General features: G+C 32.0%; 1 protein-coding gene across 1 annotated transcript; it reads right to left on the reverse strand.

The window, feature by feature from the left end:
• Positions 1-8,643: 8,643 nt before the first annotated feature.
• LOC120068526 (uncharacterized protein At1g66480-like) lies at positions 8,644-14,874 on the reverse strand. The gene is made up of 2 exons (XM_039020330.1): positions 14,147-14,874; positions 8,644-9,077 (listed from the first exon to the last, which is right to left on the reverse strand). The coding sequence occupies exons 1-2, from the start codon at positions 14,804-14,806 to the stop codon at positions 8,991-8,993; spliced, it is 747 nt and encodes a 248-aa protein (XP_038876258.1). The 5' UTR covers positions 14,807-14,874; the 3' UTR covers positions 8,644-8,990.
• Between the last annotated feature and the right edge of the window lie 5,800 nt (positions 14,875-20,674).

A 20,674-nucleotide genomic window follows, 5' to 3' on the forward strand; every position in this document is an offset into this window, starting at 1 on the left:
GCGATCTCTATGACTATCACATCACCACGATGCACAATCTCCCTAATCAGGTGATATTTTCGTTCTATGTGTTTACCCCAACGATGACTCCGAGGCTCCTTCGAATTTTCCACAGCCCCGCTGTTATCACAATAAAGTGTGATCGACAAATCTATATTTGGAACAACTTCTAAATCTAAAACGAACTTCCTCAGCCAAACAGCCTCTTTAGCTGCTTCACAAGCCGCTACTATTCGGCATCTATAGTGGAGTCCGCGATGCATCCTTGCTTGATGCTTCGCCAAACTACAACCCCTCAATTTAGAGTAAACACTGACCCCGATGTCTAAAAGTCAGAGTCTGTGTATCCTGTAAGGATCAGATCCTTATCTCCATACATAAGCATGTAGTCCCTCGTTCTCTGAAGATACTTGAGGATCATCTTGGCCACCGTCCAGTGATCAAATCTTGAATTGGACTGATACCGGCTGACAATCCCTACTGCATAGTAAATGTCGGGTCTAGTACACAACATTGCATATATCAAGCTTCCTACAGCAGAAGCATAGGGAATCTGTCATATCTTCTCAACCTCTTGAGGTGTCTTAGGACATTGGTCCTTAGACAGAACGATTCCATGCCTGAAGGGTAATAAACCCCTCTTGGAATCCTGCATCTTGTACCTGATTAGCATTTGATCAATGTATGATACCTGAGACAGGGCTAGCCATTTGTTCTTGCGATCCCAAATAATTCAGATCTCGAGAACATACTGTGCCTCACCCAAATCTTTCATTTGGAATTGGGCAGCTAGTCACTCCTTAATGTTAGTTAGATACCCTACATCATTCCCAATGAGTAGGATATCATCAACATACAGTACCAGGAAAGCTACTGAGTAGCTGATGATCTTCTTGTAAACAAAAGGCTCATCAACGTTCTGATCAAAGCCAAACGACTTGACAGCAGTGTCAAATTTGATGTTCCAAGATCTAGATGCTTGTTTCAGCCCATAAATGGACCTATTAAGCTTGCAAACTCTTTGCTCTTGATCTGGAACGATGAACCCCTCTTGTTGAGTCATATAGATGGTCTTCTCAAGATTACCATTAAGAAAAGCAGTCTGGACGTCCATTTGCCATATTTCATAATCATAAAATATGGCTATGGACAAGAGAATCATGATAGACTTCAGCATGACAACAGATGAGAAAGTTTCCTCATAGTCAACTCCTTCAACCTGGGTATAACCCTTTGCCACGAGTCTAGAATTAAAGGTTTGCACCTTTCCATCTACATCTCTCTTTCGCTTATAGATCCACTTATACCCAATAGGTCTTACCCCATCAGGTGGATCAATAAGCTCCCAGACGTTATTGAAGTGCATAGATTCCATGGCCTTAACCCATTCATCTTTGTCAACATCCTCCATTGCTTTCTTAAAAGACAACGGATCCTCGACCTCATCATTCGTAATGACATTTTGGGCTTCAGTCAAACCCATGTAGCGATCCGGTGGGTTCATAACCCTCCCACTACGTCAAGGCAGTCACAACTCTTGAGCTGGTTGACTAGACATCCCGACCTCAACAACTCTTGTTGATCTATCGATCTGTTCAACAACTCTTGTTGAACCCTCAGTAGTCTCAGTCTCACTAGAGATCTCACGTAAATCTAGCTTACTTCATGGCTTATGATCCCTCATGTGGTCTTCTTCCAAGAAGAAGCATTTATGGAAACGAACACTTTGTTCTCCATAAAAGTATCCTCATCTCGTTTCCTGGGGTAACCTACAAAGAGGAAAACCTTCGAACGCAGTTCCAACTTCTTTGGGTTAGTCGCTAGCACATGTGCCGGAAAGCCCCAAATCCTGAAGTGGCGTAAACTACTTTTATGACCTCTCCATAACTCAAAAGATGTTTCAGAAATACTTTTCGAGGGAACATTGTTTAGGATATAACATGCAGTCTGCACTGCATAACCCCAAAAACAAGTCTGTAAGATGAGCATAACTCATCATAGACCGAACCATGTCCAACAAGGTTTTGTTTCTCCTTTCTGATACAATATTCTGCCGAGGTGTACCAGGGGCCGAGAGTGGGACGCAATCCCATGTTCTATCATATAGTTCTGAAATTGGAGGTCCATATACTCTCCACCACGATTAGATCATAATGTTTTTATCTTCTTACCTAACAAGTTTTCAACTTCAGCCTTATACTCCTTGAACTTGTCAAGGGCTTCAGACTTACGTTGCATTAGGAAGAGATACCCAAACCTTGAATAATCATCTATAAAAGAGATGAAATATTCATACCCATCTCGAGCTCTAACATTTATCGAACCACAGAGGTTTGAATGTACAAGCTCCAAGGCTTCCTTGGCTCTATAACCTTTTCTAGTAAAAGTTCGTTTGGTCATCTTGCCTTCGAGGCATGATTCACATACCGGTAAGGAGTTTTCTTCTAAACTCTTTAGAAGTCCACTTTGCACCAACTCTTCAATCCTATTGAGGTTGATGTGACCTAACCTAAAATTTTCAAAGATGGGCATTTTATTTTGGAGAAACCTTTGGTCTTTTAGCTATTGTTGTCGTACTGAACATTTCAGTGTTAAAAAAGGCTTTTATGACTAACGGCCTTAGTACATATAAGTTATTTTCCATTGAACCATAACCAATTTCCATTCCATTCTTGAAAATAAACACTTTATTCTCAAAAAAGGAGACGGTGTAGCCTTGTTCAATGAGACAAGAAATCGAGTTAAGTTCCTCTTAATATGAGGAACTACAAAAACATTATCTATAAACTGATAACGTTTCTTGTCAACAAATAACTTCAACCTGCCTATAGCAAAGACTGAAACAACCTCACCAGTACCGACTCGAAGAGTATCTCTCCCTGTGGCAACGTTTTCTAGGAACTGAATCCTTGGTAAGAGCAACTACATGTATGGTAGCACCTGAATCTAGGATCCAAGCAGAATCATCATTCTCTACCAGACATGTCTTTAAGACCAATAAATCATTTTTACTATCTTGTCTCCTTTTTTGGAGAAGTAGTAGGACAAAGCTCATTTGCCACGAAATTCATTTCATACAATCTTTTCCACTGTAAGTAATCGGTCATTTTTTAAAGCTTTAAACAGAAATACTAACGAGTTGCTGAAAAGAAAAACACATTGACCTACGTTAGGTTTTAAGCAAATATCCGTTGTAAAACAAAACAACATCCAATAAGGTTTTAGCAAAACTAACATGAACTCCGTGTGACATCTAGTTTCACAATGACGCTTCAAAGGTTTAGGACAAAAGCCGCCGAAGGGAGGTCAGTTATCCCTCCTCTGAATTGAGAAGTTCTCAACCAGTCATTAATACCAGAACAACTCTTGCTCTTATAATGACTAGCCATCATTGATTTGGCCAAGAGATCATTAACTTACTTAACAATCTCCCGTAAGTGTGACTCGCCATTTTAAGCCCTAGAGGTTCGTCCCAAAAGGCCAATCCGAAGGAAAAAATCCTATTGGTGCAAAACTTAAAGCATGGAGTTCAACTTGATATTGACCAACTGCACAAAATCCATCTAAAGGGGGATGTTCTGAAGGCGACATGAGGGCGTACATAATGATCTCACGATGAGAACCAATGACAGAGACCATAGGATGTGTTGACACACACCCTTCACCCACTTACACATAAATACTCTCTTTGTTCACCTTGATATTGACTCTACCCACTAGTTTGGTTATTTAAAGAAAAAGAATTAATTATCCAATAATTAATATTATTATAAATATAAATGTAACCAACTTATTAGACTATATTTATAACCTATAGTTTTAATATTTCATCTCATGAAACATATAAACCATAGTTCTTTTTCTATTTCATGGTATTTAATGTAAATCTCATTTACATCAATCCTCCACTAGATGTATCTCATACATCATCTTGATTATATCATATATATAATAAAAAACCTCTTTTTAATTTGAACATTTCAAATCAACACCAAGAACTAATCCTCAACTGAATCCATTGAGCTACCAAGAAGACCTCATGGACCTGTAGCTCGAAGCTCTAATGGTACGTGAATAACTGACTAAACTCTTTAGTCACGGGATCACCATCCATTAACTGCCAGACACTCTACTAAAGACCGACGACTGAACTCTCTTTACCACATATATATTACGTGTCCATCTTAACCAATCAACAGTGCGACAACCCTTCATAGAACGCTCGTAAGTACAACTGGCCAATAACCGTTATGCCCCTTAATTACATCTATCTTCTAAAGTACCACTGATCTCTTTAATGAACATAAGTCATAGTCCTACTATGATTAAGTCTTCTCTTCCAAAGAGAAGGTATGGCCACTATGTTCAAGCCCCGGATTTAGCCCTTAAGCGAGCAATCTCTCTACTTATCCCTGATTCAGCGAAAGGAGTGAATTCCATCTTGTGGATTGAGTTTCCAGCTCTCAGATTAGACAAGTCCCCAAAAAGGTAGGCATGTTGAGTTGGCAATCTGGACACTCTCAGCCATACTAATCAAAGAACCGCCCTCAAAGGCAGGTGTTCCCAAAACACTCAGAATTAAGGTCGTGTCACCTATGGTCGTTTAGGTGGGATGCAAGTCTCTAGTATCAACGGTGTTATATACAGAGTCTAGTCATCTCATGGTCCAGGTCTTATACAAACTCTTTGTATAGAACACCCCCGCTCGCATGTCTTCATATGAATGATCAGGATCAACCATTTGTATTAGTTTATAACACTTGCAAACCTCTACAAAGCGGGTCGTATCTGTAGTGTCACCAGGATCAGGTATCCCACCTTAATCCTTATACTACAGACCTATTTAGGTTATCACTTAAGGCATGATCCACTTGTATATCACATATACATGCTTAAGTTCACATAAGATAACCAAGGACTTTGTTTATTGGATATGAGTAAATGCCAGAATTAAATAATACTTATTTTATTTATTAAACAATGTGTATCTTTACAAAACAACGGGACTCCGGGAGAATTAGGACACCAATCCCAACACCTTTTATGAAGCTAAGCAAAAATTGCGTGATTTAGGCCTAGGTTATGAGTCTATTCATGCGTGCAAATATGATTACGTATTGTATTGGAAAGAATTTGTAGATTTGCAACAATGCCCCGTTTGTGGTGAGTCTCGATACAAAGTTAATGATGGCAAGGGTAAAAAAATACCACATAAAGTTTTGCGTCATTTTTCATTGATACCGAGATTAAAATGATTGTTTGCATCAAAAGAAGGCACTTCTGACATGAGATGGCATAAAGATAAGCGAGTTGAAATGGAGGATATATTGCGACATCCAGCTGATGTAGAAGGGTGGAAACATTTTGATCGTGAATTTCCTCATTTCCCTTTAGATCCCTGAAATGTTCGTTTGGGATTAGCTTCAAATGGGTTCAATCCGTTTGGAAATATGAGTACTTCTTATAATATGTGGCCTATGGTGATAATTCCTTATAATTTACCCCCTTGGAAATGCATGAAGGAAAAAAACTTCTTCATGTCTTTGCTCATACCTGGTCTAAAATCTCTTGGAAAGGAAAATGACGTTTACTTGCAGCCGTTGATTGAGGAGTTGGAAGAGTTATGGACAATTGGTGTGCAAATTTATGATTCTATTACTGGTGAGTTTTTTCAACTATATGCCACCTTATTATGGACTATTAATGGCTTCCCTACGTACGATGACCTATCTGGGTAGAGTACAAAAGGTTATCAAGCATGTTCAATATGCAAAGAAGATAATTCATATTTCGGGATAAGAGAAAAAATATCATTTATAGGATATCGACGTTATCTTCCAGAGAATCATAGTTGGCGCCGAAGTAGGAAACATAATGGAAAAGTTGAACTAGACCTTCTTCAGTCGTAATGAATGGAGAAAAGATCTTACAACAAATAAATACGTTGAACTTTTCTGTGCTTACAAACATCCATCGAAGCAAGATAAAAAAAAAAAAAGAAAACAAATTCTAAACTGGACTAAGAAAAGTATTTTTTTTCAACTTCCAATGAAGGAACTCCCCACGCATAGAATAGTGCGACGGGTGTTCCCGTAACTCCTGACGAATAAAATAAACTGTCGGTAGTTCTAGAACTCCTGACGCATAAAACAGGACATCGGGAGTTCCTAGAATTCCCGACGCATAAAATAAGGTGTTGGGAGTCGTCCTAAAACTCCCGATGCATAAATTGGCGTTGGGAGTTCCTAGACTCCCGATGCCGTATATCATGCGTCGGGAGTTCTAGGAACTCCCGACGCCCTATGCTATGCATCGGGAGTTCTAGGACAACTCCCGATGCCTTGTTTTATGCATCGGGAGATCCTCTCCCGACGAATTTTTCCCGATCAAACTCCCAACGATCAATCTGTCGTCAGGAGAGGATCTGTAGTGGGTAGCGGTGTTTGTTTGTGATCTTGTGTTTTTGTTTGGGGAGAGGGGGAGAGAAGGAGGGGGGAGGGTTCGAAATCATATATCTAGCTTTGTTTTAGGTAATTACGTAAGTGTTGTTTATGTTTATGAATTCAAAAGTATGTGTCTTGCTAGGTTTGAATGTTGTGTTCGTGAAGTTTGAATGTTGAAGATTAGATTGGCCAAGTTTAGGGAAGGGGTGGGGGAGAGGAAGGGATTGTATTGCATTTAGATTTGACATAATTTGGTTATTAGAATTATTTTATAGGACTCATTAAAGTGGTATGTATTTATTCATGAAGATTAGATTGGCCAAGTTTGGTTCTTAGGTTTGTGGTTCTTGTGCTTTTGTTGTGGGGTGGGGGAGAGGTATTTGAAATCATATAGATAGCTAGCTTATGTTTATAAATTGTAAAAGTATGTGTGTTACTAAGTTTGAATATTATATTCATGGAGTTTGAATGTTGGGAGAAGATGGATTGAATTGCATTTATTTATCAAGGTTAGATTTGGCATAGTTTGGTTATTAGAATTGTTTTGTGGACTCATAAAGTGGTATGAGTGTAAGTTTAACTATATCTTCATATTTTTCACTAAGTTCTTTTTGTATTATTTTGTTAAGTTTTAATGTTGGGTTGAGAGAGATTCACACGTTTTAGTCTTAATAATAATGTGCACTAATATCTCAATTTAATCAAATTGTAGGTAAATTTGATACTTTGGAGGAGCATTTTTGGAGTCACGAGCTCACAACATGGTCATCACACTTTCTCCTATATGTTCCTCAATATATCTTTTTGTGGACCACAATATTTATATGTAAACATTATTGTCTAGTACACTTCTCTCTTTTTTATGTAGCAAAGAATACTATGGATGACTTTGTTTAATTTCAATGTATGTGAAAATTTTAGATTTCCTTAATAAATTGTTGATTTGGGTTAAATTTTAGGTTATGCAGATCAAAATTTTTTTAAAAAAAAACAACTATAGAAATGTTAAAAAGAAAAAAGGCCCAATTTGTCAACAAAAGCGTTAGGAGTGGGCGTATCTCCCAACTGGGCACACAGACGTCAAGAGATTGCACGAGGATATCCATTTGGTCATTCAAACTCCCGATGGAATTGAAACCGTCAAGAGAGACGGGAGAACTGCTGATGTATCGTTGACCCCGTCAGGAGATAAATACTCTCGACAGCGTATATACCTCGTCGGGAGTTTACACAAACTCCCGACGAGTAGGTGTTTTGCGTTGGGAGTATGACTCCCGATGCCTATTTCCCAACTATTCTCTCGACGAGAACATGGATGTTAGGAGATGATCTCCTGACATGTTTTCAGCTATATCCAGACAATTTTGAGTGTCAAATAAAGACTATATTCTTGTATTGGTTTATGTGTTTAACCAAAAACTAAATAGTTATGAAACTGAGCTTTAACAAACGAAGCCTAAATTGTTTCAAATTAAGACTAATAAGCTAAATTGTTACTTTTTAATAAATTAAGGGCCAAAAATGTTTTGTTAACCATTTGAATAATGCAAGCATGGTTGATGATAGTAAAAGATGAGCATAGCTCAACTAACATAAAATTTATATTATTGACTTTAAGATTAAATGTTTGATTCCTCCCCTCTGCATATTTAAAAAAAAAAAAAAAAACATAATTGACTAAATAAGAGTTGTATTTAAGAATAATGGAGTGCTATCAATTTATCATTCAAATAATAATATATTAGGGCTAAAAATAAACTATGTAGCCAATGCTGGGAAATTTTACAACTACCATGGTACTATAAGAAATTTTTGCTTTACTTTAGTGGAAAAAATAGCTAAACCAAAAGCAAACAACACCATAAAAGGGAAACATCCGTATTGATAGCTTTAGAGATCCAAGAAAAATGATCTTTGAACCAAATTTTATCCACGAACATTGTGAGCATGAATGGTAAGACTCTTGGAACTTGATGAAAGCCTTCAATAAGCCATTGCCTTTGTGTGAGAATATATATACCATGCTATTATCAATATGGATCTTTGTTTTTTAAGTTCAACGACATATAAAAATGAGAGATATGAATCTCTCATCTCTTTATCGAAAATTTGTTGAATTATGTTTAATTTAGCTTGAAATTAATTAATAATTATTAGCTTGATAATTAAAAAAAAGAGACTATATAGTTTAGAAACTCCATTCCCACGTGAAACTTGACATATCCTTCCTTCTGATCAAACATACAAAATATATTCATTAATATGTACAAATGTATATTGTAATTAACATCCCTATTCTAAATCACTCAATTCTCACTCAAAACCTATCTTTCTTTTGCAAAACATCTCTCCCATAGCATTTGACTTAGGTTTTGGATCTCTCATGATCTCTACTTTTTGTATGAAAGTTATGATCTAATTAACAACTTCCACATACTATATGGAAGAATTTATAATTTTTGAAAGCTAGGAAATTAAACCATGGAAAAAGAGATGGATGCTTCTTCTTCTTCTTCTTCTTTTCTTCTTCTTCTTCTTCCTCCTTTCTCAATTCAAAACTTCTGTCTGCAGTTGATTGTCTGCTACAGCTAAATGACTTTCTCCTTTATCCATTGGTAAGAAACTCACTCGCTTCTGTATCATTTATTACATTCACAAACAAGGTTAGCTACTACTTCCAAAATTGTCTCCAAATATTAAATACATATAGATTCTATCTTTTACTATTCTTTTTTCACCCAAGAAAAATATTTTTTGTCCTGAATCTGTTCTCAAAATGTTACACTTTTCATTTCCGAATTTTGAGTTTAATTTTATTTCATTCATAGGTCTCAAAATATTATATTTTTACTCTTTGAATTATGACTTTTGTTTTCCATTTGATCTTTAGATTTCAAGAATTAAGAAGGTATACTTTATCCTTGATTTTTAAATGAATTATTTAAAAGTGAATGTCAAAGACCAAAAGAAAAAGCAACGGTTAAAGTTCGAGGATAAAAAACTAGTGTAAGATATTGAAACTTGGAGACATATGAAAACTAAACTCAACACTCAAGAATAAAAGTGTAACATTCTAAAATTTAATAACTAAATAAGAGTTAAACACATATGTCAAATGCAAAAATTTATCATTTTTTAAATTTAGGGAAACTAACCTTAGTAACAAAAACTAGTATTTTCAAAGTTTAAGTATATCGAGTTTAACTTTTCACGAGTTCAATTTTGAAAATAATTCATTTTGAAAAAAATTAAAAATATTTGACAACTTCTTAAAATAGTTTTTGAAATATTTTTAAAGTTTGTTTTAAATAGTTTTTGTAAAAAATGTATATATAATAAAAATATTTTTTTCTATAATCATTCTAAACTGGTAATTTTCGGTAATATTCTATATTCTTACTCTCTGTACCGTGTAGAGATGCGTGGATCATCTAAAAAATATACAATTTACATATTTATAGCACCTATTTTTTTTTTTTTCTAAAGAAAAAAAACACAAACTTTCACATTTAAAATAAATTAAGGAAAAAAAAGGTTAAATGCGGCTATAATTGATGGTTGAAACATTATAATAAATATTAATAGTGAGCAGCACGTGATTAGTTAATTATTTTGTTCTCATTTTTGAGATGCATAAAACAAATGGAAGCTGCTAATGAAACTTCATTATTAATTATTACTGTAAATAAATTGGCTCATCAAGTGGTCACAATAATTCAATCAATGAAAAACAAAAACAAAAGAAAAGGGGGGAAAAAAGAGAGAGAACCTTAGTTTATATTATAAATAAATGGCTAAATTATAACAAATTTTCTTAAATTTTCTTTTTTATTTTAAAAAATGTCCTTATAATTTCAAAAGTTTGTCTCAACTTTCATAAACGTTGCAGAACTACCCCTAAAATATAAATTCTCTAAAATTTTGAACAAAAATCATGACTTAAAACTATATAACGATGACCTAAAATGATATGGTGATTCAAATTTTCATTCTGTATTACCTATTACACCATTTTATATATGAATTTTCATTCAAATTCTAAAGAATTTATACTCTAAAGATATTTTTGAAATGTTTATGAAAGTTTAATAATAATATTGTAACTTTTAAAAATATAAGGATATTTTTAAACAAATGACAAAGTTTGTATTTTTATAATTTAACCAAAATAAAAGGTTCAATTTATTTTATTGATAATTTGGTTATAGAGAGAGAAATTTTCTATTTTCTTGGCAGCGTGGTTGATAACCTACCATTTCAATCCGTGGGCCTTTAACTACTCATTTCAGTTGATTTTAAGAAAAATGTCAATTTTAGTTTGAATTTCCCCCAACAAAATATTTTTTTAGGATCTTTAAAAATAAAATTATTTATACAAAATAGCAAAATTTTGATCTTCTTTGATAGAGACTGATAAAAGTTTTCTAAATTTATCAATGATAGAAACAGATAGAATTCTAACGCTGATAGAAATCTGTTAGTATCTATCGACAATAGAAATTGATATAATTATATTACTGATAAGCATTGATAGAAATCTATAAATGTCTGTCAGTATTTTTTTTACTATTTTTATAAATAGTTTGACATTCTTCCTATGGGTGAAAATTTCCCTTTTTTTCAAAAAACCCCAACTAAATATTAATATATACCATCCTATAATAAGCATTAATTTAATTATTATAACAGCAAATAACAAACAGCTACTTCATATTAGTTTAAATTCTTTTGATAAAATATTGAAATCACATTATGTTGTTAGTTACGTATTAAAAATAGATTGAATTTATTGATCCACATTTCCACTTTTCTATCCTTTTGGAGAAAAAAAAAACCCTTCTAATTTTCAAGTCTCACAAATACATACATACATATATTCATATATATATATATGTAATATGTTTTGAGACCTAATTTAATCCACATTTATTAGACAGATGAATGGTCTATTTGCCTTCATTTATTTCCTAACTATTAACTAAAACCACCCTCATCAACTATATATTGAAATTATGTCAATCGATCAAATCATAAATAAAGTATTGTGAACTAAAGATAATATCAAATTTTTATTGGCTAATTTATGGATAAAATTTTGCTTTCTCTAACAAAGATGCTAAAATTATCATGTTGTTTGATCAAATAAAGCATGTCTTCACACTAAGATGTCAATTATGCCTCTTTTACTTTTACTAGGTTCAAAAGGTTACAAAACACATTTGGACTTTTGCATCAGATAATTCTTCATTAGTACATTAGCATTTAATCTATTTAAATACTTTATTATTAGTTGATATATTGCTAGTCTGCATTTGGGAGAGAAAGAAAAATAGATTCATGGGATTTGTTAGAATAATGTGACAATAACCTAATCTCACTCACTTTAGACCTAATAATCATTTTATTAAGATTTTTTTTTCTTTGGTTTTGAAAGAAAGTCAAATTTGGGTCCTCCACCTAATAATTACTTTGTAGTTGTATCACTGTCTCCTTTTTCAATCTATCTTCCACTATCTTTTTCCAAATAGTTTTTTTTTACTAAAGTGTAATTTTAACTTTAAGATTAGAGATTTCACTCTATCAAAAAGTGTAAAAAAAAATAATAAATAAATAAATAATAGAAAAAGCATTTAAAAGTTTTTGTTTATTAGTTTAGTAACAATCTTACCTTATTCTATCAGACTTTGTTTAAATGATTTCATTTGATTTTTTTTAGAATTAAGTTTATAAATATTAATTTTAAATTTTAATATTTTATTATTTATATTCTAACTATGTTATCAAATTCATACCACGTTTGGAAAATTAAAAATATATATATAGTTTTTTTTTAAAACAATTCTTTTTTTAAATTTGACTAAGAGAACTCAAATATTACCTTAAACATTATTATACATAAATGGTGAAAATGAAATTTGAACTTTAGATTTATGTTTATTTGGTCTGGACTTTAAAGAAAAATGTTTAATAGGTCTCCAAATTTTTAATCTTCTTTTACACATATAACATTAAACTTGAATTTTTTAAGATTAATTAAGAAATCACTTATTTCTTGAATTGTTATCTACTTTTTGTCAATAGTTTAAAAAATCAAGTCAAATTTTTAAAATTAAAAAAAGTAACTTTTAAAAATTTATCTTCGTATTTTGAATCTGATTAAGAATTCAACCATTAGACTTAAGAAATATACAAAATATTATAAAAATTGACAAGAAATAGGTTTCATTTTCAAAAACCAAAAATATAAAACAAAATGTTTAATAATAAAAAAAATTATATGTATGAAGAGTATGGTAAAATTTGAACAACTCATCAATCACCATAATGGATAAGTCCAAAAAAGGGCAAAGTTGTCTAAAGAAGGTCCAATTTTATTATTGCTTATCTAAAACTGACGTCATTATCTACATCTAATTATTATGTGTGTTCTAATATACCTTTCATTCCATGAGTTCACACAGTTTAATTATGGTTCAAATTTGTTTATTCTATCTTAGACTTTAATATTTTTTACATTTTAAATTGTGATATTTAAAACTTGAATGAGAAAAATAGAATAGCTGAAAATTTTGAGGTCAAATGAAAATAAACAAGAAAGATTCGACATTAAAGTATGGCTAAAACTTTGTTTTTTATTCATTTTTTTAAAAAAAATCAAGTCCCCAGTTTAGACTTAGATATTTATTAATATCTTAAAGCCTTTATGATAATAATTTAACTCTTAATTGTTATCGTTTGAAAGGATATTAGATTACCTTCCAATAAAGAAGGGGATTATTATTATTATTGAGAAAAGAAGGGGATTGTTATTAATACGCTAGCCTTTTGTTTTCTATATTTTAGAATTTCTTTCCAAATATTAGTCAAATTAAAAGAAGTACAGATTATATTTTTATTAATTAAATTCCAAAACAAATATAGTCTAAAACCAAACGTAAATTTGGAATTTTAAATTTAAATATTCGTAAAAGGTATACACCGTCGTTTACCCATTGGGTAGTCAAACGGAGATGAAAAAAATTGAAAGGTACTCATTCAAATTTGTTGTACTTAAAATTAATAATAATTATCCGAATTTATTACCTTCAAAACTAATCAATCATTTTTAATTCCTTTAATTTAGTTTTTAATAAAACTTTCGGTTGTTAAAACTCAACCAATGAGACGACGCACAGTTTGTTGAGTTGTTCATTTTCAATTCTTTTTTAAATTCTTATTTAAATAATAAAATTTTTTAATTTCTATATCCAAATCTAGAATAATCTTAACTTCAGTTTAAGTAGAGAAATATTTGGATGCTTCCTTGTATATATCTATCTTAATGAAGTATAGTCTAATAAAGTATTGTCATATGATATTTATAATTTTTTTAAAAATATTTTTCTTTTTATGATTGTGATAAAGAAACAAAGAGCATTTGTTAGACTGCACCTAATTATTAGTGAGATTTTGAGAAATAGAAAAAAAGTAAGGAAAACTATTTACTTTATATCAAAATTGTAAGATAGAGGTTGATGGGTTTGATAGAAATTAATTGATACTGTAGAGACTGATAGAGTTCATGGATATTATTTTTGTTATTTTTTAAATGATTTGACATTTAAAATTTCTCAAACCATTACTCATTTAATTACTTCTAGAATAAATTGAAAATTAATTGAAATTATAGGAATAAAATTAAAAAGTTAAAATTCAAAACGTACCTCGCGATGAACCTTTGAATTTTCCCTGACGCTACTAACAAGGCTCGGTTTCCACTGCTCAGGTTGCCGGCCGGCATCAACGTTACCGTCACCGTCACCGGCACCGGCACCACCGCCGCCAGTATTGACCTCGTTCTTCAAATACATATTAATAATCTTCTCGGCGATTTCTCCTTCATTCCGACTCTCCTCCATCAATTTCGCCACCTGCGATCTCGGAATCTTCATCTTGACCTGCATCGGGCCGCTATTAAACCGCGGTTGAGCAGAGGAATCTGCCGCCGCTGAAGACGGCCTAGTAATTGCAATTTCCGACATAGTCCGGCGCGAGAGCATGAGAAGGTCGAGACGGTCCTTGGCGGACATATGTACGCCAGAGGAACGGACTCTTCTCGGGATCCGGTCCGGCCGCGGACGATTTTCGGCCGTGATTTTCGGTAACTGTAAAAGAAAATAAATCTTCTTCTTGTTCAAATCCTGCTGCGGCTCCAATGGCTTGGCCTTAACTCCGTAATGCTTAACGGCCTCAGATTCCATAAGAACATGATCGGGATAATCCTTCAAAACCTCCGAAACTCGAATCGGCAACTTCAATTTCAGAATTTCTCCGTCCACTTTCATTATTTTTACTCTCTTCCTTCCTCCGATAGTATTCCCCATGTCTCCGATTTTTCTCGATTTCTGTTTCTTTCCCTTTTCGCCCAATAATTTTTTTCCGCTCTCTCTCTTTATATATATATATTGGGTTTCATTATTTTTATTATTATTTAATGGCTTCTTTCCCCCCCCCCCCCGAAGAAGGGCCATGTGTAAGGTAGTTGAAATTGAAGGGTTCAAATTTGTATAATAATAATAAAGTGTGAATTTGTGAAAAATGGATTTAGATTCCATGTCAAATGTAAGAAATATTTATTAATTAGTAAATACTGTTTTCAAATATAAAAAAAAAATTAAAATATTTATAAATATAACAAAATTTTGTTGTTGTATCCTCGTCTATCATAATCTATCGGTGGTATTTTACTACTATTTGTATATATTTTTACTAATTATCTTATTTAAAATAATATATATATATAATTAAAAAGAATTGTTTTTATTTGGAGGACCGTAGTCACCGTCGTTGTACTTGAAGCCAAATTTGAATAAAATAAATTTTATATATTAAAAAAGAATATGTAATTGACCATAATGGGAAATGGTAATTTGGTAGGGTAGGGTATATAAAATATTTGATTCTTTTCATATAGGGAAATAAATTTTGGACAATAATATTGCAAAAATGCTTTATTTCTAATTTTTTAGATCCACTCTTTTTAAATTTTCAAGATCTAAGGGCTGAGTCCACGTAAGCAAACCAGAAATATTGCTTTGCTCCCCTCTTTTATTTTTTAGACTAAACATAATACTGTATCTAACTTTTTAAAAAGTTCCTTTTTTCTTTTGTCTCTATAGGTTTATAAAGGAATCATTAGAGTGCTTCAATTAAAAATATGGCCTATACTTTAGTTTGCTTTTCAATTTACAATTTAAAAAATCTTTCATTTTATGTATGGAGTTTGGTAAAACCTCATTCTTGAGGTACAAATTTATCTCACATAATTTATGTCTGCTTCAATGATAAATTTATAATATATAAAAAAAAAATTATCAAAAAAAAGATGAAGAATTGTCAATGATGTAGTTAGTTTAGAAGTTTTTAAGATGTAGCAAAGTGTTTTAAAATGAGAATTTACTTACCATCTATAAGTGAACATAAGATATTTATAAGATCGTAGTTGACTTAGAATTTTTTATTTCATAATATCAAATTTAGAATAGTTTCCTTAATGGGCAGGTTCACCTTGACCTTAGTCTTCCCTAATTGTCTTCTTCTTTAGTCTTAAATCATCGATTGACCCATTTAAATCAATAGGTGGGGTCTAAAATATGAAAAAGAGCCAAACAATTGAAACCGAGTATTAAATGAAAAAGAAATAACAATGCAAGAACTTAAACACAAGATATCCTGAACCAATCTGATCTCGTCAAATTGTACTTTGGGTTGGATTGGAGCCAAAACTCATGTGGTTGAAAGTGGGATCATTTGCTTTTGTATTTTTTCCCATCTGGGCTTGTTGAACAAACTCAAAATTACCCATAAAATTCATGATTCCATTTATACTATTGTCACGTTGAATACGGAATATATGTTAAGGTGAGTCTATATTTTGAACAAAAAGATTGTGCAGCCAAATTGAAAATTGAAGTGCAACAACCCGGCCGTATAGAAAGGAAGTAGAATCGTAAAATCATAGTGATATAATTTTGCATGACATAAATAATATAAAAAGGAATTTGAAACAAAAAGGAAAGGGATCATGGGTCTGCAATTACCATTTGAATGTGATTGTGAAGATAAACGAGTTAGAACTTAGAACCGGCCGCCCTAGTGTGCAAACTTTGACTTGAATCCCCAAATTTGGAATGAGAAGGGAACAAAAAAAAGGCAAGCCCAAGTGCGGACAATTGCTTCATAATTGTCTTTAATTTCATTTTGACTCTTTTTTTTTTCTCATCTACACCGCGTATATTTTACTCTTTTCATTTATACCTATAAAGTTTCATTATTTAATTCCTTTGCCAACTTTTTTCTAGTTTTTATCCACTACTTACTATCCATTAATAGGATAATCATTTGCTTTTCTACCATTAAACATTTTGCTTTTCATTTCTTTATGTCTGTGGATAACATTCACATTTTAGCACCGCCTGTTCACTAGGTAGTTCGTTATTTTGTTATTTGGTTTATTTTTTTAATCTGAAATCTTATTAATGTTGACCTTTTCATCCATTATTCCTTTGATTTTGGAACTTTCATAAAGTTCTATCAAAAATATTTGTTGAACATGAAAAAATTTAGTATAACTTGATGGTAATTGACATAGGTCGGATCAAATCTATATAACCTAGTTATTGGATTAACAAAAGTTTGTTGAGCTTGTGAATATGCTTGTGTGTTTTTCCATTTTCTCTTCATTTCTTTTAAAATGTAGTCAAGTTCGTTGTATGTAAATTTGTGGAAATAGAGTAATTTGGGGTTCACTTTTTTTTTAGTGGTTTCTATGTTTATGTATTTTCGTAAAAGGGTTTCAATTTTTAGGAAAAGAAATTTAAAAGACATGAAATGTTGAGGTGAAATATACTAAGATAGTCCACGTTCAACAATGTGCCACACACAAAGGACATCTCTTGAGAAATTCAACCAATATTTATTGCATGTGTTTGTGAAAGGAATTTGTAACGATTAAAATTATGTGTGTGGAAGTAATTCAACGATAATATTTATAATGGTAAGGATGTTGAATAAATTAAAGTCCATATATTACGGAGGTGGTAAATAATTTTCGGGGTTCTAATTAGGCCAAAAAGGTAAATCCATATGCCCTTTCTTGAAATTCACGTGTTTTTTTTTTTTTTTTTATTTGGTCGAAAGTTCAAATTTTTATATATATTTCACATTTTTTTAACGTCGGGTGTATATATTCCACGTTTCTGATATTATATATATATATAGACTATGAAAGATATAGAGCCTGTTTGATAAGTAATCTAAAAAACAGAAATTTGAAAATAATATATCCAATTAAATTAAAATTCTATTTCATATTTTTAAATATGTGTTTGATAGCACATTTATAAATTAAATTCTAATTTAAATAATTATACAAAAATGTATATGATAATATATTTATAAACTATAAAACTAATTATAATTATTCACTAAATATTATGTTGTATAATTAATTTATTTTATGTTAAAAAAATTTATATAATTATTATGTTGTATAATACATATTTTAAGTTAATAAAAATAATTAACTTTATAACCTCAAATACTAAATTTTTTAATGTTTTATCTTTTTAAATATAATTCTGCATTTTAAAATTCCAAATTTAAAATTTGAATACATTGAAAACATATTCTTTTCATAGTTTACAAAGTTTAAATAATAGAATTCGAAAACGATTCTCGAAAATAAAATCTATTTACTACTAAATACATATTCGTTGAATCGATTGAATATAAAAATATAAAACAACATTTCAATTGTCAACGTCCTTAATTATTTATTATATCCACGTATATATCTACATAGAGATAAGTTACCATAGAAGTAAAGCATTTTTAGTTTAAAAGAAATGTGTTTGCCACCCTTCACAATTTTGTTCTGATTCAAAACCTTGTTTTTCTAATTTAAAACTTTGCCTTCGATTTTTAACAATGAAATTAGTTGCTCTGTCGAATTGACATTTAATTTCCTTTTCTTGTCTTTTTTTTTTTTTTTTTTTTTCTGACCATCGATAAATTCAGTCGTGTAGCCTATCTTTGACTTGTATATTTCGTAATTAAATACCCTAAAAGGACAAAATTAAATCGGCGTCCTCCAAGATTTAATGGGAATCATTGGAATTTGAGCTACATTATATTGAAACTTATGAATAAGCAAATTTGTGGGAAACCCTTAAATTATAATTATTCCAAAGGACTTTGTACATAAATAAATAAATCAACTTTGGCACCAGCCGACTTCTTTCCTTAATATTTCCATGCTTGCAAAAAAAGGAAAAAAAAAAAACTCAAAACGTCAAAAACCATATGGATATACACACTATATGTATATATATATATATAACCACATTTCATATGACAATATTATAATAACTATATTTTGCAATATGTATAATATAATAACTATGCATGTGGTTACCCAATGAGGAGTTAACTTTTTTAATTCAAACATTAATATACAAATTTAGTACAATGACACACCTCTTTAACCTTTCCAACTTTTTCACACGTGAATTCCAATATTCCTTAGCATTTTTAGGTTTAAAATCATTGTTGGATCATTTCATCGAGTAGATTTTGTTTAGAATGACCTAGGGTTTTGGCCCACAACAAAAAACAATTTAGAGAAAGAAAGTAATATGTTATTGAATTGGTAAAGTTGTTATTTGAGCTTTGAAATTGTGGTTGGGTTCAAAATAGACTTTTTTTCCACACATGCACATGTTGTGGATCTAAACTTGTTTTTAACTAGTTCTCTTTTATTTTTCTACCAAAAACTTCTCCATTGATTTGAAATTTATTTTAAAATTTATATCAATGTTTTTTTGTTTTTGTTTTGAAAACTTACTGATTTCATTCTTCTTTCTCTTCTCCTCTCCTTCACGTTTTGTTTTTCCACCACAAAAAAAAAAAAGAGGTCATTTTATAGCTTTTTAATATAGCCTTTTTGAAAATGAGCTATAATATGTTGAGTGAAAAAAAAGTGGGCCATTGAAAATTTTTTTAAAAAAATAACTAAACCCACCCAAAATTTTAGAATTTGCTGCCATCTCTCCCAAAATTAAACCTGCCTTTATGTTTTCTTGATTTCTCTTCTTCTCTTCTGTTCTCTAAAATTAGGTCCTAAATTTTTCTCTCTATTTCATTTTTTTTCAATTCCTTTACCTACATTACCAATCGATTCCAGTCCACTACGCACTTCAGTCCGCATCTCCACTACTCTCCTATCAAAATTCACCTGTCCTCTGCCGTCTCCAAAATTCTGGTCGGCATCAACATTCACATTTCAGCCCTAGACAGTTAACGTTTGGAAAACAAGAAAGAAAAATAAAACAGTGCAGGGAAGGCAGAGGAAGATGAAGAGGCAATTGCACAACGGCTACCTTGATTATCAATATTATTTCCCACAAAAATACAGTGACTATTCGACTGACATTCTTTTAATAAGAATACAGCAACCCTAGAATCCAAAGGGCAAAACAATAAATTGAATAAAAGAATAATAGTGTACAGGTGTCATAAAGCCGTAGGTGGTCCTTGGACCAATAATCCATTCACCTAACAGAATCGGTTGATTAGGATCAGGCCAATTCATCTGCCGACTGTCCTTCCAGGTAGGCTCACTTCTCCATCTGTCTTGCTGACGTGGACATTTCCTTCTTTGTCCTCAATAACCCCCCTCAAACGAGGCGGTAGTTCAACTACTCCGAATTTGCTTCGAAGAGTGAAGAATTGATTGTGTGTAAGAGTTTTAGTAAGACAGTTGGCTACTTGATCAACAGAGGGAACGTACTGAACATCTAGGAGACCTTGGAGAACTCTATCACTTTCAAAATGGATGTCAATCTCAATATGCTTCATTCGGGTGTGAAAAACAGGATTAACAACCAATGCACCAGCCTCAAGTTATCACACCACAGTATTGGTTTGCTGCGTTGAGGAATTCCAATCTCTCCAAGAAGTTGTTGAATTCATATTATCTCACCCGAAGCATGAGCAAGCACCTTGTATTCTGATTCAGTGCTTGATTGGGCCCCAACTGACTGCTTTTTCGACGACCAGGATACAAGTGTGCCGCCAAGAAATACACAATAAGCAGCAATGGAATTACGGTCATCTATGTTTGCTACCCAATCAACATCAGAGAATGCTGAAATGAACAGATCAGAGTTCGATTCACTAGAAGAAATTCGGGC

The sequence above is a fragment of the Benincasa hispida genome, chromosome 12 (assembly GCF_009727055.1).
Source record: "Benincasa hispida cultivar B227 chromosome 12, ASM972705v1, whole genome shotgun sequence".
NCBI classification, from domain to species: Eukaryota; Viridiplantae; Streptophyta; class Magnoliopsida; order Cucurbitales; family Cucurbitaceae; genus Benincasa; species Benincasa hispida.